Source organism: Pyxicephalus adspersus, chromosome 6 (assembly GCF_032062135.1).
Source record: "Pyxicephalus adspersus chromosome 6, UCB_Pads_2.0, whole genome shotgun sequence".
In the NCBI taxonomy this organism is placed as follows: Eukaryota; Metazoa; Chordata; class Amphibia; order Anura; family Pyxicephalidae; genus Pyxicephalus; species Pyxicephalus adspersus.
In genome coordinates, this window is record NC_092863.1 from 65,060,261 (window position 1) to 65,083,585 (window position 23,325).

At 38.8% G+C, this 23,325-nt stretch overlaps 2 protein-coding genes across 4 annotated transcripts in view; both read left to right on the plus strand.

Moving 5' to 3' along the window:
- Positions 1-1,900: 1,900 nt before the first annotated feature.
- On the plus strand, positions 1,901-14,234 carry CCDC112 (coiled-coil domain containing 112). Its single transcript, XM_072416069.1, has 10 exons — positions 1,901-1,989; positions 3,817-3,935; positions 4,938-5,059; positions 5,755-5,844; positions 7,070-7,145; positions 8,388-8,769; positions 9,006-9,422; positions 10,529-10,624; positions 11,360-11,478; positions 13,209-14,234. Exons 1-10 carry the CDS (start codon positions 1,942-1,944, stop codon positions 13,237-13,239), a joined length of 1,500 nt encoding a protein of 499 aa, XP_072272170.1. The 5' UTR covers positions 1,901-1,941; the 3' UTR covers positions 13,240-14,234.
- A 4,514-nt stretch (positions 14,235-18,748) lies between these two features.
- Positions 18,749-23,325, plus strand: part of PGGT1B (protein geranylgeranyltransferase type I subunit beta) — a 19,468-nt gene continuing 14,891 nt past the window's right edge. Inside the window, exons 1-2 of one of the 3 annotated variants that reach the window (XM_072416070.1) lie at positions 18,749-18,912; positions 22,510-22,628. In XM_072416070.1, coding sequence (XP_072272171.1) covers positions 18,788-18,912; positions 22,510-22,628 — 244 coding nt within the window. In that variant the 5' untranslated portion in view covers positions 18,749-18,787. Of the gene's footprint in view, positions 18,998-22,509; positions 22,629-23,325 lie in introns of all 3 variants that reach the window. The other 2 variants (XM_072416071.1, XM_072416072.1) reach the window with 2 other exon arrangements.

Consider the following 23,325-nt stretch of genomic DNA (forward strand, 5'->3'; position numbering starts at 1 on the left):
TGCAGTGCAGGTCTGGGAGAAATATTTCTTTCTTTATTCATACATTCTAAATCTAACCTGATGAGCTGTAAATGCTTTTAAAGCATCACCTAGGAAACATTTCTGAGTATGACATTTATTTCCATGTTATGTCTGCACACAGTTTTAGGCCTTGATATGTTTTGTATCTGTTTACTCAAAACAATCTCACCTTTAAATTATTTAAAAAAAAAAATGGAGGGGGGGGGGGGGGGGTATTGTGTTGCTCTGCACGAAAATTAAACTAGGTGCCATTTTTAATTAAAATATAAGTTTGATAAACTGCTCAAATATTTTGTTGCAAAAATATTGCTTATGTATTGTAGAGTTCTTTTAGTTACAAAAAAATATAGGGGGAAGAACACAGCAGCAAAACGGTTAATTGCACCTTGGGCCCTGGACTGAAGCCCAGTGTACACACATGCAGATTAGATTCCAATTTTTCTTGCAACTGACTGTTGATAGTTTGCTCAGCTGGGCACTGTGTTGCTCTCAACAGAAACTGATATTTCAAACAGTGCAGCTGAGAGAGGGAACACACATAGCAGGCTACCACATTTGCACATGGCTGCAGTGCAAATCCTAAACAGCAGCCAAAAGCAACTTGCCACTTTTTGGAACCACGCTGCAATCTGTTGCAGCCATGGTCACAGCTGCTTGTAAAAAAAAAGGGTCCTAACGTCTCCCATTCACTTGAGTAGGAGAGGTTGGGACTGTGGATTTACCATGAGTCTGAAATGGCCCTAACTGATAGAAAGTCCCAAAACACCGAACACACGAGTCTGATATTCTGCCTCACCAATTGTTTTCCCCAGAAAGAAGGCAATCAGAATTCTATGTGTTCCCACTATAGAACCTATGTCCTTTTGCAAATGTCTCTTTCGAGCGGTTATTTGCTGCATTACCTTCTGATCAGATCATTTTTATCAGAATAGAATTACAAATCAGCCTGTGTCTATAACCTTAGTGTGATCTGTAATGGCTGCACAATCACCGGAGACTTCTCCGGCCACTGGCACTCCTGAATGTTAGGGCTCATTCATATTACTGCATTGTGTGAATGTGTGTGTTATATCACACACAACACATGTTTTGGTGCACTGCTTTGCAGTTATTGTTATTGGCACCCCAAATGGGAACACAGTGTGCTTCAAACATGGAAACTGTGCTAGGTTTGTATGTGGTGCTCATACTAAAGTGTGTGTTATTGCAACACATAGAACATACGTTGGATGAGCTGATATGCCATTCATTGGTATTGGCACTCCAAGGGTTGCAATGCCACACGCCATGCAGGACACACAGAGCGCTCTAAAACATGCAGACTGTGCTAGTTTTGTTTGCTGTGCACTTCATTTTGCAGCCCATTCAGGGTTTGTTCCTTCTAATGCGTTGCAGAAATGTGTGTGCTATTGCAGTACATAGCATGTGTGTTGGTGCGCTGGTATGCCATTCATTGTCATTGTCACAGGAACATGCTGCATTAAAAAATGCATCCAGCCCTAGGGTTGTGTGTGGTGCAGTTTGGCAAATGCAGCGTGGTTAGAATGCATTTTGGCTAAAGTGTGAGCAAAAACTATAAAATGATTCATAATTTAAGTTTTTTAACGTAAGAAATGAAAACTTTTTGGTGTGGTGGTTTATTTACCTACCATACTGTTACTTGCAGTACATGGGGTAGTGTTAGGGCCTCTTTAGTGATAGCTTTATTGTTATAAAGTGTTCCTATACTGAATAAATAAATAAAAAATATGACATTTAAATATAAATATAATAGTAAAAAGTAGTGGGAAGTCCCATATCCCAGCAGCCCCATTCACCTCTGTGTGAGGTAACCCGCACCTCCCGCCTCCCCTCTCCTCCTGCTCCTCCCCGGCCATTTGTTGTCATCTCCATCAAGTTTCATGAGACGGTTGGAGAAACATGGCCGCCCTAGCAACCGTGCGGGATACGGCAGAAGACAGCCAGCAGGTACATAGAGTATAATGAGCCGTGTCCGGGGTGAGAGCGGCCCCGTGCAGTGTGTGGAGGGGGGTGCCGGTATGGGGGTACATGGGTCAGTTCAGGGGGTTCTGTAGTGATTGGGATGTGTATTGTAGTGTATGAGACTCCTAGAAACTAAAGTCTGGTTCTGCACAGTTTGTAAAGATGTCTGCAGACTGCCACATTCACACTTGTGTTGTAATGCAGTGTATGTTGTGTGTATATTGTATTATTACACATTTGATATAATTATCCTTCAAAACCAGTCAATATTGACAAAGAGGTCAAAGGGTGAAGAGCCACATTGATTCTTGTGTATGGTGAATGATTCATTCTGGTGATTATCTGCCCTGTACAGATGTCATAGACTTGGAATAATCATGTACACAATCACACGTGTTAAAGTGGACCTATCACACATTTGTAACATTACAGAAAATGTTTTTTTATTACAATTTGGGGAGACTTCAGTGAAGAGAAGGGGAAACCCACAGCTGTAAGTATTCCAGAGGCCACAGGCCGCTCCTTCTGTAGTGCCCTAGACTGGGTATGTGCCATTCCTGGAATGTTAAACAGAACAAAGTGCCCATCACATGCATGCCATGAAAGATCAGCACTTTTTTCTTTTTACATTTTCAACAAAACATGTCACCCAATCTTGCACCTGCGCAGTGTGAGATCTGGTAACATGAGCAGAAGATGGAGGTGCCCACTGTCCCATCCACGCTTGAAAGAAGCTTGGACAGTGCGGGACCTACTGGACTGGGTTTGCAGGGGGATCAGGGCTTTTCACCAGTAAAGGTAAGTGTTCTTTATTTATTTTTTTGCATTCAATGAATAGAGAAGTCTTCCACAATCATGTTGTCACCATGTGTATAACATTGTGGGTTGTTATATCATTCTTTGCAATTTCTCCTTGATGGGGGGCTCATTCTAAATAACAATTATCTAAGCTATTGTTTCTGGACCTTTTTAACATGGAGTAACCTCTTGAAATAATGTTCAGGTCTTCAGGGAACCCCTACTAAAATTACTATATCCACAGCTCATGGTACATGCACACCGGTAGTGTGGTGGTCATTAGGAATAATGCCTCTTACACTGCTTGCCAGTGGGAAGAATGTCACCCTTACAGATACCCAAAAAGATCAGTGTCCGTTACAGAATACCCTGAGAGGCACAAACTTTTTATTCATAAAACTTTTATTCATGGAACCCCTAATATTCTCTGGAGGAACCCTGGGGTTTCCCAGAAGCCTGTTTGGGAAACACTTCTCCAAGCTTTATGTACAGAGCTATTGATGGCACAAGTCTGCATGGATAAATGCCTGGCATGGCCTAAAATACAAAAACACTATAATGTTTTAAAGTCACTAATCACATAAAATTTAGACAAAGGACACCCAAGAGGAGTTATCACTTACCCATCCTGATATCTTCTATATCCAGCATAGCGTGTCGGATGCTTAGTTAGGTGGTTCCATTTTTCCCACCATCAGAAGAATGGAGCCACCTTTGTTTAGGCATTACATAGGATCAGCCTTTACTTCTTGGACTGAGATCCTGACTCTAGTAGATGACAAGTAAATGGTGCTGGTGATGGACCATTAGATGTCTGCAGCTAGAAGTTGTCAAGTCTGCCTACTTGCTCAATGTCAGTGACCCAAAAATTATTGATGATGGGGCATCATGGAGTGACAACCAGTCTACTATGGCAGCCTGTTGATTTCAGTGGCACATCCATACAGAAGATCCTGTACTTTTGTGTTGTAAGATTACCACATCATCATTAAAATTTTTTATTTATTTGCACAGGATGACGGGAGTTTTTTCACTGGTGTGGAGAGAGAGTATAATGTACAAAACTGGAAGATCAAAGCAGAGCAAGCAAAAAAATCAGATTTTCTCCGTGAGGCTGAAAAACTTAAACATCAGTAAGTGATCATTTAACTACTTTTAAAGAACTTGAAATAGAAAAAACTTCTGAATTTACAACTGAATGGGACACCTCCTAGACAAAAGGTGAAAATGTGATTAATGACAATTTGTTAAAATGATTTGATAAATTATATAGGCAGCTACATAGTTAGGCTACAAAAAGATAACTCCATCAAGTTCAACCACTAGGGAAATAAACATATCCTGATTATAAAACTGTATGGACATAGTGGATCCAGAGGAAGGCTAAAAAACTTTGGTTCAATTTGCTCCAATGGGAAAAAAATCCTTTCAGATACATGTTCCCTGGATCAACAGTTTCTGGTATTGTTACTTTAAAGCTCTAATACCCAGTTATATTCTGTGTTTCTGGAAAAGCATCCAGCTTTCTCTTAAAGCAATCTATAGTAGTTGCTGAAACTACTTCCTGATGGAGCCTATTCCACATTTTCACAGACCTTACAGTAAAGAATCCCTTCCTTATCTGGAGTTTAAACTTCTTTTTCTCCAGACGCAAAAAGTGCCCTCTTCTCCTTTGTACGCTGTACTCAAAAAAAGAGAAACAATGAAAAGGGAGACAAAGGTTCTGAAAGAAGGTCCCTCAAATCAGGACTGTTGACAGCTATTGTCACAGATAAAGATAGTTTTGGAACAAACTAGGCTTTCTTAAGACACAGTTGTATTTTCCATGTAATGTATAGACAACAATGCAAAAAAGGAAACAAACATATTTTGTCTTCTCTTTTGATCAGTGTTACTGTGGATTAAATGTGTACTAGAAATGTGTCTTTTTAAATGCGACAAATTATAGAAGAATTTTTATAAAGTGAGACAAAATTATTTGCTAATGTAAAAGTTTTCTTTTTTGGTTATTTTCTTCTTATGTGGAAGAAAAGAAAGAAAAGAAAATAACGGCAAAGAGCAGAATGTTAAGAAGGTTGTTATGCACACAAAATTCAGATTTATTTTTTGTTAAATAAATATCTTTCTGCTTTCAGAATAACACTGATTGAGAAGGACAGAAATGGGCTTCTTTATAACAAGAAAAATGATTTCCGGGCTGAGTACAGTACACTTGAAGAATACGAGCAAAAGTTGACAAACAACAGAAGAACAGAAAGTAATGATTTTTCTTGGTTTTACTTTTAGAGTAAAGGAATTCGTTTATTCATCTAAATAACTAAGTAATACGTTTATTCATCTAAATAACTAAAAAACAAACATAGCCAAATAAAGTGATTTTGTTCACATTTTACATGTAGCGCATGCATCTAGAAGTGCAATTAAAAATGTACAGGAGCTTTAAGATCCCCCTGCTTTGCAGAATTCTGGACTATTCTGATGAAGTAAAGCTTCAAAGCTTCTTCATAGGAATTATGCTTACCCATTTTCCCCTGTCCCCTTGTATTCCTGGTGTGCTGCCCCAGTGTCCAGTATGAATGCGTCAGGTTGGTAAAGCCGAGATTACTGGAGAATTGTGACACAGTGAACTATATTAGCCAAATTAAGGGACCATTCTTAAAGTAGGAATGAGCTGCATTGGTAAAAACCGAGCCCTTATGTTGGGGACATCTGCTCTGATACCTTGTAACCTTAACCAGATAACTAACTTGCAGGTGTCAGACTGGCTAGTAATCAACATAAACCATCCGTCAGTTACATCCTTTTTTGTTTTTAGAAGGAAGTGAGTAGTGGGGGGCATTTACTGATCTTTTGCTGGTTTCACTTTTTTGAATTTATTATTAAATAAATATAGAACATATAAATTATAAATGTTTGATAGCACTTACCCTTGTAATATATTTTACTTAACAGAAATGAAAACTCAGCAGCATCTTTCAAAAATCCATAACCATGTTAAGCGACTTCAACTCCAATTAAAGGATGTCAAGCCCACTCCAGAGTGTAAGTATATCTTTTCCTGTGTCATGTACCCTATTATCAAAACACAGACTTTGGGCTTTTCAATAGCAGAAATAAGAATGTTGTTTCCCAACAGATTATTTTTTTTAGAGGACACTGTTTTCAGTTTATGTAGGGAAATCTGTTTGGCTGTTATTAGAAATGTATACATAAAATTTTTTGTATATAAAGATTTGTCTGTTACCACACTGCTTTTCTGCTAATTGTACATTTTCCCAATGTAAACTGTCGAGGTCTGACTTTTCTAAAATGGTCAAAAAAAATTTGATATGGCAACCTAGGGACAGAGTCTGTACACTGTAGGTGTACAAAAATGTAACCAGAATGTCATTTCATGCTTGTGTTTCGCTTACACAAGTCAAATTTTAAGCACTTCTTTGAGTTTGGTGTTCATGTAGAATTATCTAAAACAACACCCTGACATATTTTAGTGTCAGTTTACTCAACAAAACTTTACCTTTCATTGTGTACAAAAATTATTATGTTGTGTATGTTTTAATCAAAGATGTATTAATACAAATTGCTTCGGCAGTGAAATGGTTAAATGAATGGAGAATGTGTACTTTTGATAATAAAAAATGTGCAGGTTTTACAACCCCTTCCTAATACACAGAATATGGATGCGGTGCAGTCCCACTTTAAACTGCTCCTTGTTATGATTTACCCCTTAACACATTTGCTACAGTGTGTATATGTAACTGCAAGCTCTATAAAGATGAATGAGGGTAGATCATTTAGAATTAGGTTGTTTTTTGCCACCCTAGAAGCATAGACGGAAAGTATCTTTTTCATAGTGAATATTAAAGAGCTATGCTTGGACTTTGTATTGATGAAGAACCAAAGGTTGTACAGCATGGAACAGTGTTTGCCAACCTTTTCAGTGCAGCAGATCACTAACATTACAGGCTCCTGACCATGCATGCGCGGGGGGCCAGGTGCCAATCAGAGGGGATAAACCTCCCCCACCGCTGGCATAGAAAACCCCTAAATATGCCTTATTCCTTCCTTACACTGGTGAGGGACATCTTGATTCATGTGTTTATTCCATCCTGGACTACCTCACCTACAAATTTTATTGTTTGGTTTATGTATCTTTGTATATTATATTAGTTAAAATATATTTTGTTAATAATGTACCTATTTGTATAGTAAGTTTGTTGAAATGTAGCTGGAATGCCAAACTTACTATGTTGCTTTTATTTTGCAGTTGTAGAGAAGCTTAGAGAAATGATGGAAGAAGTAGACAATGCTATCAGTGCCTTTAAAGAAGAGCAACGGATACTGTAAGCTGCCTAAAGCTTTGTGTTGTAGAGAGATTCAGTGTCTGGTATTGTTGTACAAGGGAATTACTAATGGTTGTGTAATCATCAGCCTTTAGGTCTATATATAAACCTGTGTTTAGCACTAACAGGCAGCAAAATACACTTTTTTTTCCATTACTGAAGCTTACAAAACAAAGTTCAGTATGTTGAAGTGCCCTTCGTTCTGCACCTCAACGCGTCTGAGCAGTGCACATAATACCCATGTGTGCTTTATATAAATATACAGATATGAGCCCATGTGCGTTGTGTTGCGCTATGATAAAAATAAATTGTATGCTTCCACCTACATTGGTGAGTGGATAGCCAATTCAAAATATTATGCTGCCATTATTACACATGCGATGGCGCAGTGCAGGAAAATTAGACCCTAACATTAAAAAAATACTGTTTCTGGTGTAGACCGTGTATTTGCAGCCAATTTTGTGCTGTGATAATGCATGGTAGATCAGTTATTTTGTGCACTTTACATAATGGGTTGAAATCACAACCTGTCTTATTCACCTTAGCATTCTCTATGTAACAGTATAGCACCTATGATATATATAATACCTGAGCAACCAGACATATTTTTTTTTTCTTAACTTGGTCCTAGGGTTGCAAAGAGACACACAGACATGTTCAAACATTGTTATAATTGAGACCCTAGAGTCCGAAGTAAGATTGAATATCAAAATTGGCATAATGCTATAGGGCTGATTCTCATGTAGACGCACTGCATCCCACACATTGTGTGTGCTTATGAGCATTGTATTAGCCAGTCCATTCAAAATGAATAGGCTCCTAAACATGCAGTTAGGTTAATTGGCTTTCCCCAAAATTGACTTTGGGTTGTGGTAATGACACATGACTTTGATAAGGACAGCTACTCACATGACTATAGACATTGTAAAGCGCTGTGTAATATGTCAGCGCTAAAAGAATAGTGTGTAATAATAATGAGCTTATAGTTCACCTCACCTTCAAAAAGTCAATGGATGCTGCAAGCATTAGACATTGTGGAGGTGTGTGGGGGTTCTAAAAAATGAATGCCACCACTTTTCTCAAATGCAGCATGTTGGTGTGAGCAACCCCATGGTTTAAACTAAACTTTAGCTAAACTCCTTGGTTTAAACTAATTCACTATTTAAATGTCAGATTTTCCAGATATAGTGCATTTTCCGTATACTGATAAGAATTAAGTCACATGTAACTGGTTGGTTTTAGGTATGAAGACCTAATGAAAGAGGAAAAGACAACCTTCATTGAGCTGACAGCCCTGGAGAAGAAAATAGAGGCATCCTTCAATAATCTACCTGAAACATCCTTCAAAACTCCTGCAAAAGCCTTGCCAGATGCCATGCTCTCCAGCCAGCTCCCAGAAGAAGTGGTGGCTTTTGAAAAGTTTCTGCAGCAGACAGGAGGCCGCCTGGGGGGATGGGATGAGTATGACCATCAAAGCTTCTTGAAAGTGTGGACCAAACATAAGGGCAAACCTTCTTACCTAGAAGAGGCCCTCGCTTACTTACCCAGCAGGACAAAGGAGGACATCCAGCAACATGAGGACTGGTATCAGGAGCTTCTCTTTTTAGAAGAAAAAAAGAAAGAAGTGAGCAACATTTCATTGTATATACATTTTGTTTTATGTGCCATTACTACATATGCTGTAGTTGAACAGTTTTAATAAATAAATTAGATTGACAGAACTGTAGTGTCATATAAAATGCTGTATCTGTGTTACCATGAAAATGTGTTAATTGCAGGAAAATCTGTTTAGACCTAAAATTTGTCAGGTTTGTTTCATGAACTTTGAATTTTGTTATTGTTTTGTGTTTTTATTTTTAGGCTATTCACAAGTGGAAATCTAGGAAACAACAAGAAAAACGAGAAATGTCAAAAGTCCAAGAGAAAGCCAAAGAAATCACAGAATTTGATACACAACAAAAGGAAGAAGCTCAAAAGCAGAAATTATTAGAAGAAAGAAGGAAGCGGCAGCTGGAAGTGGAGGCCTGGAAAAGGCAGAAGGAAATTGAGGCTGCAGCAAAGCTTGAGGCGAAGCTAAAAGAAGAGGAAGAACAGCAGAGGAAACAAAGAAAAGAGCGTCAGCGCCAGTTGGAAGTCAAACTCATAGTGGAAGAACATACAAGAATACAGAAGGAGCAAGAAGAGTTTTTAAGGCTGGAAAGAGAGATGAGAGAGGAAGCAGAACGAGAGGAGAAAAGAAGGATAGCTGCAATGGAAATTTGTAGGTTTCAGGACAGGGTAGGCAACTTATTTACCTGTCCTATACCAAAAACGTTTTACTGTACAATTATAACCCTGCTTCCCCAGGTAGACATCAAAACATTTTTGTCATCCAGTGTCTCTCTCACACAGGAGTAGGTATTTCTCCAAGACTAAGCAACTTTCATGGAATTACATATGAGCACTACTAAGTCCTGTAAAGTCAGTAACTTTGTTGTTGGGGAAAATCAGTGTGCTTATAACATCAGTTTAATACTCATCTAAGGTGCAGATGACCTTCATTCTCCTGAAAGAAATGGTTCAGAACAAACAAAAGCCCACTGACATAAGTCTTAATGCCTAATGCACACATCTAATTGAAATGGAAGTGGATTTCAGTGGAAACAATCAGACAAGATACTGTGTTTTGGAATTACAATCGGTTATTAATAATGTTGGTAAATATTGATTGCAAAGTAGACAAGTGTATAAAATCAAATAAATGCAATCGGAAGGTGTTTACATGTTCCCCCTGTGTTCATGTTAGTTTCCCCTATACCTCCAAAACATGCAGTTAGATTTACTGGCTTCCCCAGAAACTGACCCTGGTATGTGTGGAAAATAAGCAGTACAACCAAAGTGCATCTTGAATTGCTAGGTAAAATATGAATGCATGAGAATATTAAGAAAAGAAAAAACTAAACAAAAATATATTGCAATCAGAATTGTTATCAGTGAAAGGGTGGAATCATATAAGTGAGTGAAAAGCTTTAAGGCCTCCAACTGACAAATTTATTTGCATAGTTTTGCACAAACTGCCAAAAATATGCTGGCACATACTATAGACCCAAGAGAGAAATTTTGCTCAAAAATTTATGCATTGCTCTTTGGACAAGATGTTGCATTCTTGGTGTTGTGTCTCTTGGGCAGGGAGTAAAGAGAAGTCTCCACAGCAGGACACTAAAATGTGTTTTAACTAACCCTCCCCCTATTTTATCCAAATTAGTGCTAGACATACTCTTTATTGCAGTGGTCTCCCAGATGAACCTCATCTCTCACTGGTTTTGTAGCTCTAATAGGAAAAGTATACTTATATTTGCATACTTTATTTGATTGGAATTTTTATGAATTTATTATTTTTCTAGGATCAGAGGAAAATTGAAGAAAAGACACAAGAAAAAATAGCTAAAGAGGAGGAAGTGAAAGAAAAAGAAAAAAGACTAGCAAAATTAAAAGAAAAGGTAATGTGATATCATGTTTCGGCTAAACTCCAACAAACACCTAAACAAACATTTTAAATCTATACACAGGAACAGATTTACATGCCAAGGAATTTGTCATTGTGTTCAGCCAGTTGTATGATATTGCACCAATGTCAGACAGCATAATAATGTAGAAATACAGCAGGTTAAGAATTAGATTTTTTAATTGGCTGAAAAGCCCAGCTGACATGTAAAACAACTACAGGATACGAAATAGGCACTGTAGGCTTGTTCTTAAGTTGAATTTGTATGTAAGACGGAAAAGGGACATTATTTTAATAAATGCAATTAGCACAGATGTTTGCCTCCACATATTATTAGGCAGTTACTGTATAAAATCCTCACTGTGAGTTAATCGCAAAAGACTAAAAGGCTAGACATTCAATATCTTCTGGAGCAAGCTGTGCTTTCATATGCAAAAATAAATAACTGTTTGTATTGGTCAGATGTTGCAGAAGTTGATCCTTAAGATCGCCCACAATCTCAGCTGTGTTTAGCAAAAGACTTCTGCAAGTCATGCAAACTGTCCCCCCACCCCCCACCCTATCAAGCCATTCTGCACATGAGCAAGCAGGGAAGCTCGTTCTATCTAGGAGTCGTCCGTATGTCACATGTCCTTAACTTGGGGACTACCTGTATCCTGTTTTGTGTTTTTGTTTTTTTTTAAATTGTGCACCAGAGTAAAAAATTGTATTTTGTTGTTATTGGAAACAGGTACAGGTTCATGTTGACAGAGATCCTTCCAGAGTGTGTAAGCCTACTAAAGGATGGGAAGAACGCTTCAAAAATATTGGGCCAACAGGAACAGCTCCACTTCTACACATTCCTCATCGGTAAATATGTGTGGGCTTTCATTTTCCCATGAGGGGTGGCAAGTTATGCTTTAACAAAGATATTCTTAAATCTAAACCGGAACAGTTAATGTACAGTGAGGGAAAGAAGCATTTGATCCCCTGCTGATTTTGTACGTTTGCCCTCTGACAAAGAAATGACCAGTCTATATTTGTAATAGTAGGATTTTATTGTAGGTGTTAGAGACAGAATAACAACAAAAGAACCCTCAAAAACCCCAATCAGAGCTTGATGTGCATTGTAATGAGTGAAATAAGTATTTGATCCACTATCAACCAGCAAGATTTTAGGCTCCCTGGTGTCTTACCTGTATGCAGGTAACAAACTGAGATTAGGAGCACCCTCTGTAAGGGAGTGCTCCTAATCCAAGCTTGTTACAGTACCTGTATAAAAGACACCTGTCCACAGAAGCAATCAATCAATCATATTCCAAACAACTTTCTCTGTTACTGTCAAGAAATATAGCAATGTCACTTCCCTAGCCTCTTGCCTAAATTTAAATAGAGCGGCAGGAGATTGGTGAGATAATCTTTCTATATACTCTTAGACTTTAGAGTTTTGATTTTGGAGAATTTATCAAATAATAACACAATGAAAATAGCATATACAAAAATCATGGGACCCTCTAACCTATTTTGTTGCACAACCTTTAGAGGCAATTACTGCAGACAAGTTATCCATGTAGCTCTCAGAGTCACTTCTGCACCTGTCAGCAGCTAGTTTGTCCCACTTATCCAGATCAGACTGCTCCCAGCTGTATCAGGTTTTAATTGTGCCTTCTCCAGGCTGCATGTTTCAGTTCTTACCATTAATTTTTGGAGTAAATCTAGGCCACATCGAAGGCCTCTTAACAATAGTGTAATTGTGTGGTGTTAGCCATTCTGTGGTGCTTTATTCTGTGTGCTTTGGGTCATTATCTTTGTGGAGAATCCATGACCTGTGTCTTAGGCAGAGCTTTCTATCAATGGGCAAGTACAATTAACCCTAGAATTCCTTGAAATGTCATTGTTCAATGCACACACTCAAGGCACCCTGTGCTAGACACAGTAAAGCAACCTAAAACATAACCAAACCTCCTCCATGTTGTACAGCAGGAATGGTGTTCATTTCTTTGCAAGCCTCATTTTTATATCCGTGGAACTGATGTGTCTCGCCAAAAAGGTCCAGATTTGTCTGATCTGTCCAAATGCCATTCTCCCAGAAGCATTGTGACTTGTCCATATGGATTTTTGCAAACTCTACTTTGGCTTTTTATGTTTTTGGAATCCTCATGGGTCTTCTTCCACTAAGAAAGTGACTGCTGGTACAATTATACACTGACTGATCCTGACATTGTAGTTTAGTGGAAGTTGTCCTTGGCTTTATGGCTACCATTCTCAGTATCTTTTTACCTCCTGCAGATATGTCTGTGGTGGTTGGCTACAGGACCTTAAACTTCCTAATAATATTTGCAGCTGTTGTCACAGGAACATCAGGCTAATTTGAAGATGGTCTTATAGGTCTCAACATGCTTGTTTATGATTTTCTTTCTGATGTCCTCAGACAACTCTCTCTGTGATCACTCTTATACTATCTCTTTTCCATGTTTAGTGTGATTCATGTTTTTAATGAGTTGTGGGTACCACCAGATGTGTCCATGGCTGTACATTTTGATCATGTACATGTCCGTAATGAATATTATTTAAATGTCTGTATATTTGTTTTTTTTCAGGGCTGTGCCGACATGGAGGCAAGGTTTATAGCTTGCGGATGTTAGAACATTGCCTGGATTTAGCAATAATTATTATATGACTGGGCATCAGAAAAATGCAATTGAGATTTATTCCAGCAATCCGGGCTTTGACATCAGTGCAAAATAATGGACTGTTTGTTGATTTTGCGAACTGACTGCCTCTGTGATTAACCAGGTTATGTACCCTACTTTACTAATATTTGAAGAAGATCTCCGCCCAGGGGCTAGGGCAAAAAAAGACAAACACAGATCACTATACCTTTGCTGAAGTATACAATCTAAAGATCCCATGCCAAGCACTTCTACCTCCAGCCTTGGGCCTGATTATTGTGCGTCAAAACAGTCCCCTCCTGACTTGAGTGGGAAAATCGCCTAATGCACACTTTACAAGCAGAACGAGTATTCAGAAGAATTTCCAGTGATAAAGCTAAAACATGTGTTTAGAGTTTCCTGACTATTTAAATATTGTTAAAGTAATTATTTCTTATTTCAGAATTATTTCTGTTGATTAAATAATAATTATTTTTGACATTTTTTTTCCCAGAAACATTTCCATATGAAAGAACAATGAAAGCATAACATTGAATGCAAAACTGATTTTATGCAAATGTCTCACTTCATTGTTGTTACTTCATTGTATTATGTATTTATTAGAGCTGCCCTGAGTGACATATTGCTAACATTCAGCAAGAATCCTTCTGTTTCTACAGCAACATAATGCATTTTTCTTTATCAGAGAAAATCAATTTAACAAACCTAAAGTAGCAACATAATTTGCAGAATATCATCTGCAGTCTCTAAATACCAAAAAGAAGTTAGAAAAGAAAAACAAATTGTGACAAATGATTGAATTTACATTCAGTGTATACATTAAAAATGTATGTTTTACGTCAATGTCCCTTTGCTGAAATATTCAAATTGGAGGCTTTTTTAAAGGCACCTATTCCAGAAAAAAAAAGGAACTAAACTGTGGGCTCTATTTATGAAAGTAATAAATATTTTTTATTGAAAATACAAAGTATGGTATGACCAAATATGTTTGTGTGTATTAAATATAATTGTTTTGATTATTTAGGCTCTTTTAATATTGCAGTACAACTAACACTTTAATCGTTTTAGGGGTATGAACTTGGATACTGGGCCCTTTGGGAGGGAAAGGAGGGTAGAAAAAATTGGGTTGAGCAGGGGAAAATGTTAGTTCGTAAAGGAAGAGGAGGCAGGGGCAGAGCATCATAGGTCCAATGAACATGATACATTAACATAAAATGGGCTAGGAGAAACTTCTCACCAGCATCATTTTGAATAGCTTTCATATAATGGGCTCTATATTTAGTGCACCAGGTGATTTCAGACAAGTATTGATCAGTTGTTCTATAAGTCAACCAGATAGTACAAATCTCATGGAATTTAGAATGTTGTATTAAGTATAGATATATTCTTTCATAATGCAGTAATTGTCCCATTCCTGGAGTTGCATTTAATGCCTCCATTATTTAGGAGTAAGGCTTTTAACAGCATTGTGAAGCAATATTGTGAATGACTTTTAAAGCAACCTGCAGAGAACACTAATAATTTTTCTGTGATTCTGATCTGCAAGTTTACTTGATTAAAATGTTATGTAACATACCCTCTATCTTCTGCTGTAGCCCACATTAACTGGAGCTTCTGCAGTTTTCTTGAGCTGGTGGGCTGTAATGTAAAGTAAATAAGTATGAGAAGGACAAACAGGAATAATTGGTAAAAAAATATTTAAATGCAATCTATACAGTAAGGTAACTGCCTAAAAAGTACGGAGGTTTAGTATGATAGTTGTTTGACTGGCATTCTGATTCTGGTATGTAATTTTTCACTAGATGACCCGGGACATTTATGCAAATAATTTCTGAGGTCAGTAATAGAAACCTCCATATTTTTCTCAGCACATAACTTCTTCAACAGAACAGACTTCTCCCCATAAACCGCTTCCATAAACCTAAATTATTTTGACATGATAAAAACATTCCACTGTCACTGTTGATAATGCTTGTCACCAGAATGTCAGGACAAACCACCAGCTTTATTTTTTAACCAAGAACAAACATGCAGATCAGGTGGGTCATTTCCATTGTGATGATCAGTAGTGAATTGTGGTAATGTGCACTGACCAATAACTGCATGCAAAAAATGCAACCAAAGGATTCTTTTTAATTTTAGCCATTGTAAACAAGAATCAAGTTATTCTAACAGTGTTCCCGGATTTAGTAGTGCTATGTGTATAAAAGAGCAATGGGATTCAGATATATGTAATGATTATGAAACCATGATGTGCAAACATCTGCAAAAGCTAATGCTGGCTACCTCCCCTGGGATCATAGTAGGTGCTACACTTGAGTGTATTACAATTCAAAAAATCTATCTTGGGGGGTCTTGGGGTTCCACACCTGAAGTAATATTATGTGACGGCACAGGTCGCACAAGTCTCATTGAGCACTTTGTACGGAGCTCGACCTCAATGGGTTGAATTAGAGAATCAGGATGGATTTTCGGGCTCTATGGAATCTCTTATGTGGCGTAAAAAAAGTATGCCCGGCTCTGTCCCATTCCATTCAGGTATGGGATAAATTCAGCAACTGTCCGACACTAATCTCACCTCATAAACCTCTAACCCCACTCTGGCATAATCCAGATTTTCCGCCGGGTTTATGTCCGGCTAACTTTCACTGGTGGATTTCCAAGGGTTTTAGAAGGGTGAAAGATCTGTTAGATGTTCGCGCAGTGTTCACTTGGAAACATCTGGTCAGTAATTTTGAAATTCCTCCAACGGAACATTTCCGCTATAGACAATTGACTTCATATATCAACATGATAATTAAAGAAGCCCCGAGACCTATGCGCTCTTCTGCATTTGAAAACACGTGCTCCTCCATAGCTTCCACTAAAGGGCAAATCTCTGTGATTTACTCAGCCTTAGTTGCCCCTACCAGCAAACTGCAGTATATGCGGGATTGGGAATCTGAACTGGGCATCACATGGGACTTGGAAGAATGGTGGGATATGGTGTACTCCCTTTCCAAGGTCTCCCTGGTGGTCATGTCCAATAGCCAGGGTGTTTTGGGACGAGGTATTTAACTTGATCTCCAGAATCTTCCAACAAACGATTCGTAGTACTGTAGAGGCTGCCCTGTTTAGTAAGCTTGCGGTGTCCCTTTCTGGACCCTTAAAGAAACTGATTAGATTGATATTACTAGTGGGCAGAATCTCCCTGGCCAAAGCATGGAAGTCACCCTCGATATCTTTGGACCCTATTTATACGAAATTGAATTGGAATATGTTTAATGATAGACTAACTCATACCCTAAAGAATTCTCTGGACAAATTTGATGATATATGGGAACCTTGGATCGTGTTTAGTAATACATAGATTTTGGTTTACTCGGATATAGTACATTAGTGATATATGCCTTATCAACTTCCTCTACTTTCCCTTTCCCCCTCCCTTGTAGTTTATACATTTTATGTTTGTTGTTGTTATGTCTTTAATACACAACAGGGACATTTGATTTGTTTATTCATTGCTCAAACTTAGCTAATTATTGATTTGTCTTCTACTAACGGTTCTGATGGTTTACTATATTACAAAGTCATCTGACTCTAAGTTGTTTCCCGTTATAGGTTTACCTGGACGAGGGAAACAATATGGTTTGAGCACTGTATGCAATGAAAAATGTTGTGAATGTTTGAGCACACACAGGGTGTTTTGTCCCTTGTTATAATATTGGTATAATATTGTTTTAATTGTCACAAATATTTGTAAAAATATTGAAATACAAAAAATCTATCTTTTAGAAAATGAGCACAGCGAACACATGAAAGTTATAAAATTAAATAAACTGTGAATTTGTTTGTACAAAACACACACAGCCTCCTATTTCAGAAAATTCTAAATCAAAAAAGGAATTTTAGGAAGAGCTGCCATCTGGTGGCATCAGAAGAGAATGCAAGATTATCTACAGATTATAGCTACATAGATTCAGTCAATCGTCTACAAACTAGCCAATCTCAATTGGTTGCCCTGTGTTTAGTGATTTTTTTATGACGAACAGAAACTGGGAGTTTTCTGAGCATATCTTTGCAGAGGACAGGATAAATTATTAATATAATTTTAATTTTATAAGGCAGATATGAATTTCAAGTGGTTGATTAAACGTTGGTGTAAGAATTTTTCTATTAAGTGATCCATCTATAATGATCTGCATGGGCTGAAAAAAGGAGCTTCGCACAATGATGACACACAAAGGTGGGCTGTTAAGGCATAGGTGAGTAACAAAATAAATGCTTCAAGGGGAGGCTGATTTTGTGACATGAGAAAGCCAATCCAATAATAATGGAGTTTTCCCAGTTGCAAGAAACAGTGAAGGCTGTAATATAATATTGGCCTGCATTTAGTGAATAGGCCTCATTGTCACTGAAGTAAAGCAATATCCACTTCTAATATAAATGTGAGCTGAGTTTTAATTTTAGGTGTCATGGAAAGGGTAAGCTGGTTCATTATTAAGGATTACTAAAAATAATTCATTTTAATTAAGGGTTAACTCTAGGAGTCAGAGCATCTGGGAAAACACTAGGTGTTTTTTTTTTTTATTGCTTTGGTGCCAAAATCATGGCAACCTAAACTAGTAGCACCAAGTTACACACGAAAATCTGGCGTGTGTACAGTCGGCGTCGTCCATCGTCCGTACGACCGTCCTGGCAGGATCCACGGACGATGAATGACGAGCGATCCTAATGCAAGGGAAGGGGAGAGCGCGCAGCGGGGTGCCGCTATGTCGTTCTCCCCCTCCCCTCTCCATAGAGCAGAATGGTGCTGTATGTACACCACTCGTTCATGCATTGTGTAGTCCTTTGTCGTTGAAAAGGATCGTGAAAGATTCTTTCCAATGACAAAAATTGCACGTGTGTATGCAGCTTAACACACTTTCCAGCACAGTAATATGATACATTTGTTACATTTTCCCACAGGGATAAAAGAAAAATGTAACAAATGTATCATAATTTTTCTGTGTTGGAATGTGTGTTACAGAGTAAGGGATATCATGTCATTGTAGGATAACCTGTAAAAAAAATAGTCAAATAAACACAAACACTCAATAAATTAATTTACCATTATTTTTTATTTTATTTTTACACGTTTTATCCGAATGTTTACCTTCGAATCTCGTTTTTTTCAGGTCAGGTCTACCCGAGTTTGAACAGCCATTTTCAGGTCGAATTTAAGGACAACCTGAATTCAAACAGTAACACTAGTAACTAGTAATGGTCAGAGTAGTTTTAGTCTTTGGGTGCCTCTGTCTAATTTTATTTTATCTGTTTTATTACACTGAGTGCTCAGTCTCCATGTCTCATATCACTGAGCTACACATTCAGTCAGCTGTCACTAGGCAGTCAGGAAGAGACACACAGTCACGTGACAGACGCTCTCTAGAAGGTTTCTATGGCGCTAAGTCCGATTTCCGCCTGTCCCGGAAGTGCTGCTACTTCCCCAGCTACGGGAAGCGGTGGGGGCCAGACCAGTAGGGGATATGGCGGAGGAAGATGATGAGTTGCTTGGGGAGCGGTTACTTTTCTTGCCGGATCGCCATGTGCGCTACTTCCAGCGGAGTCTGCAGGCTCTCCCCGAGCAGTGTGCCACCCTGGAGACCAGTAGGTAATGATCCGGGTGGCGGTGACAGAAGGCTGCGGGTGGTGCAATGTATCGGGGTGTGTAGGAGGATAGCTCTATAAACTCTCCTGTGAGTGCTATGTTTACATTTATGTCTGTAGAATGGCCAGCTATGGCTGAAATAATCAGGACTCCCATGCAGAGACTGACCCCCACCCCTGTCCCGGTGATGTGTTTCCCTGGGTGTCATATTTAAAGTAAAATTTTCATTACAAGAAATAGCACTTATATAGGTGTGATGCCGCTGACCCCTCTTTGACCCCAGCACTGATTGGGCACTGTGCAGCGATATTTTCTATCTTCACACATCACCTAATCCTGGTCGGGTGACACACCTTACTGTAAATATAAAATAAAAGTACTGATCTCACATCGCAAGCCTGAGCAGTATATATATTACATTGCAGAAAACCAGAGATCTGAGCAGGAGCAGCTCACAGCCCCCTGGGTTACACAACATCGGTATCCCCTGAGGCTGCGGGTTTTCCAGGAAGGATGGAGAGGGAGAGATCCTCCTCTTCAAATTAAAAAAAAAAAGAGAATACATATCATATCAAGGGGTTAACTACTTTATATAATGTAAGAAATTGAGTGATGAGTCCATCTAAAAGATGAATTCTCACTGGTGTGGGTGAGCTTTTGCACTGTTCTCCCCGGCCTCTTTTAGCTAGGTGCACCACCCGGCACTTTTCAGTAACCACCTGGCTGTTTTTGGGTGGTTACTGATGAGTTGGGTCACAGTACAGGGCTACCACCTGCCTACAAATTCTTCCCACCCGGCTCAAAAAATATTTCTGGCTTGAGCACCGTTTTGTCATATTGAAACCCACTTAGCTTTTTGTAGGCACCCTGCAGTGATGACAAATCTAGGAACCTGTCAGCACTGTAGCCCCCAAAACTGCCATCAACTCCACCCAGGACTTCTGGGTCCTCCTAGGGAGGTCTGCATGGTAAAGTGCAAACACTCTCTCCTTCACACACTCGCTCATCAAGACATTTAAGTATTTGCATAACTTCCTCCATGAGCCACCCCACTGCTTGCTTTGGGGCTTAGAGCACTTAAAGAGGAAGTTAAATTTAAAAACGACTCCCTCATCCATACTTCCTCACATCCGTTGATCCCTGCAGAGGATTCTTGGATGGGGTCCCGCATCATCCTGGACTCCGTCTTTGTCCCATTGCAGAGGAAGCACCGGGCACCGCCATCTTCTCTCACCTTCTTCCGTCTTCTGCCTACATCACCTGATCTCTCACTGCATGGACACTTTAGATGGGGGGGGGGGAAGATTTCTACTCTCGCTGTACATGCATGAGATCGCCATTTTTCCCCCCCCATTGAAGAAAAAGCTCCTTCGGTGCATGCCCAGTCTTGGGATGCATGACATATGTATCCCAGGAGGCTGTGCACTCCCATTCTGTCTTTATCTCCGTGGTGATAGAAGGGGAGGGGCATCACCATTTTTTTCTTTAAAAAAAATCGGTTTTAAAGCCACCTTCCTCCAAAAAAAAAGAAGGTCATTTGTTCTACCTAAAGGGACGTTTTCTACCGTTTTATGTAAAGTGAAAATTTTAGTTTAGGTTTTCTTTAAGACAATAAAGCAGGATTCTGTGATGTTAAGAAAGCTATCTGCAGCACCCTTCTGCTCCTCCAACTAGTTATGATTTGCCTGCTTTGGATAAAGAAGCACAGTGATGACATTGCTATGATATGAAAATGGAAAACGTTTTAAGCAAAATCTTCATGAGCGTGTTGATGATGGGTAGGGAGGTACCAGAGAAAGAAAAATCGAAGCACCTTCAATTTCAGCTTTTAAAGCCCAAATACAGTCACTTTTTTTGTAAGGCTTAAATTAAGTGTAAGTGAAGGCCAAATAAGGAAAACACATGCAGGACATCACATGCAGAACACATGCATTGACATTTTCTGAAATGTCTGAAAATCTGCCTAGCAATCATAATTCTAGTCATTGCAGTGACCTCTGCTTTTGCCAGTGCTGATAAAAGCATCAGCAGTTGTCAAATTTCCACTGTAAATTGTGAAATGGCCTCTCATAAGCAGGATCTGGCTTCCAAATTAATATTAATATTGTTATAAAGTGCCAACATATTACACAGCACTGTACAATAAATATGGGTTTCAAATGACAGATGAATACAGACAGTGGAAGAGCTTCCAATCTAGTAGGTGAGGGAATTTACACACAATAGGATGGGAGATATGTAGTGGTGGGAAGTAGTGACAGATTCAAAAGACAGAAGAAGATGGGTAGGCAAGTTTGAAAAAATGGGTTTTGAGTGCTCTTTCAAATGAGCAGAAAGATGGAGCAAGCCGAATAGGACGAGGAAGATTCCAGAGAGTTGGGGCAACTCTACAAAAGTCTTGTATCCGTGTGTGTGATGAGGTTATGAGTAAGGAAGTCATTAGTAGTCATTGGAGGAGCGGAGAGAGCAGCAGGGGGAGTATTTTTTTTAGTTAGGAATTTGTCGGTGAGATTTGGAATTTGAGTGGGGGGTTATGATGAGTTCTGTTTTTTCCAGGTTTTGTTTCAGAAATCTGTCAGACATCCATGATGAGATGGCCGACAGGCAGCAGGAGACAAGTCGGGGTGGACAGATAGATTTGAGTGTCATCAGCATACAGATGGTACTGTAAGCCAAAGGAGCATATGAGACTACCGAGAGAGGAGCTGTACAGAGAAAAGAGGACCGGTCCAAGGACTGACCCTTGGGGAACACCAACAGGGAGGAGAGTGGGTGAGGAGGGTCAAGGAGAGAGTTTGTGCTTAGGTAATTGGGGATTCTTTTGGAGACATATGTGAAGAAGGGAGATAGGACGGTAGTTAGAGGGTAGGGAGGCGTCCAGTGGGGGTTTCTTCAGGATAATTTATACACAATGTTTTCCCCAGCCCCTTTTAGCCGGGTGCACCACCCGCCTGTTTTTGGGTGGTTACTGAGGAGTTGGGTCATAATTCAGGGGCTGCCACCCACCTACAATTTCTTCCCTCCTAGCTTTAAAAATATTTCTGTGTTGAAAACTGCAAATACTGATAAAAAGTGGGATGATGTCTTTGAGACCATGACCATCGCAGTAAAGCAAGGTGGAGAAAATATTCAAGGCATACAGAACAGAAGCTAATTAAAATATTTTCAAGCTAGGAGCTAGCCCCAGTTTTTGGCAACTTTCATGGTTTAGTAGACCTCTAATCTGCCTGGATTGCATTTGTAAATCATGTGACTGTTCGTACTGACGGTTACACATCTACATGATGGAATTCTTTGCATAAGAAGATTGCAAAATAACTTGTGAAAGAAAAGATCTTTTTTTAGTGAGGATATTTTGTAGTGATGTAAGTTCTTCTGCTTGGGAGTAGTATGTAATGACTGAATGATTATTACTTGTTTATTAAATAATGTTTGGTTTAATCTTAACTTACATTAGACTGTTGAGGACACAATGCACTGCTTGGCTGGATATGCTGTATGTTCATTTTGTAATTTTTATTTTTAGTAATGCCATGGAAATAAGGGTTGTGGATTAACAGGAACTAACAGATTTTTCAAACATATCCTGTTTGTTTCTAGGTTAACTATTGCATTTTTTGCTCTGTCTGGTCTGGACATGTTGGATTCATTGCATGTATTGAACAAAGATGAGATCATTGAATGGATATATTCCCTCCAAGTCCTTCCCACTGAAGAAAGTGAGTATCCCTTTAAATGTTGTTTGGTACCATATTTGTAAACTTACCTCTCCTCCAGATTCCATCCATAAACAAAATGTGTTCAAAGAAAATAAAAACAATCAGAGATGATGATCTCAAGTTTCCAGTTGTTGTAACCCCCCCTCTGCATTTACAAGCCCAGAAAGAATGTAATTCCTTCAAACTGACAGTAATTGCATCTGATCACAGATAGCCAATATAATGTATTATATCCTTTGTTTTAATATCTATTCTTTTAGTTGAGTTAATGTCCCGGGTTATAATTTATGTGCCAAGAGAATATAAGACCTGCCATTATGTCCGACTGTACTCCAGATCCTCTGGCCCCAAAACCCTTGGTCACTAACCAAAAACAAGAGTGTAATAAGCAAAGTCACAACTCTATTGATATACCACAACATGGTATGTGGACATCTATTTCACTTGCTAACTCATTTTGATTGCATTTGGATGCTTAAATCTTTCACCTCCCTCATGTTTCCTACTGGCTTATGTTCTTGGCCATATTTAATCTCCACTTTCATGGCCTTGTAAAATCCTAACACTTACTAAATACCCTGTTTCCCCGATGATAAGACACTGTCTTATTTTTTTTTGAAGGCCAAAATATGCTCTAGGGCTTATTTTCAGGGGGATGCCTTATTTACCCATGAAGAAGACTACAGTACACAGTTAT

Coding starts and splice junctions, on each gene's coding strand:
- CCDC112 (XM_072416069.1), top strand. CDS start 1,942: ATGGCCGCCCTAGCAACCGTGCGGGATACGGCAGAAGACAGCCAGCAG. Junction 9,423..10,528: donor TTTGTAGGTTTCAGGACAGG/GTAGGCAACTTA, acceptor TTATTTTTCTAG/GATCAGAGGAAAATTGAAGA. Junction 11,479..13,208: donor CTTCTACACATTCCTCATCG/GTAAATATGTGT, acceptor GTTTTTTTTCAG/GGCTGTGCCGACATGGAGGC.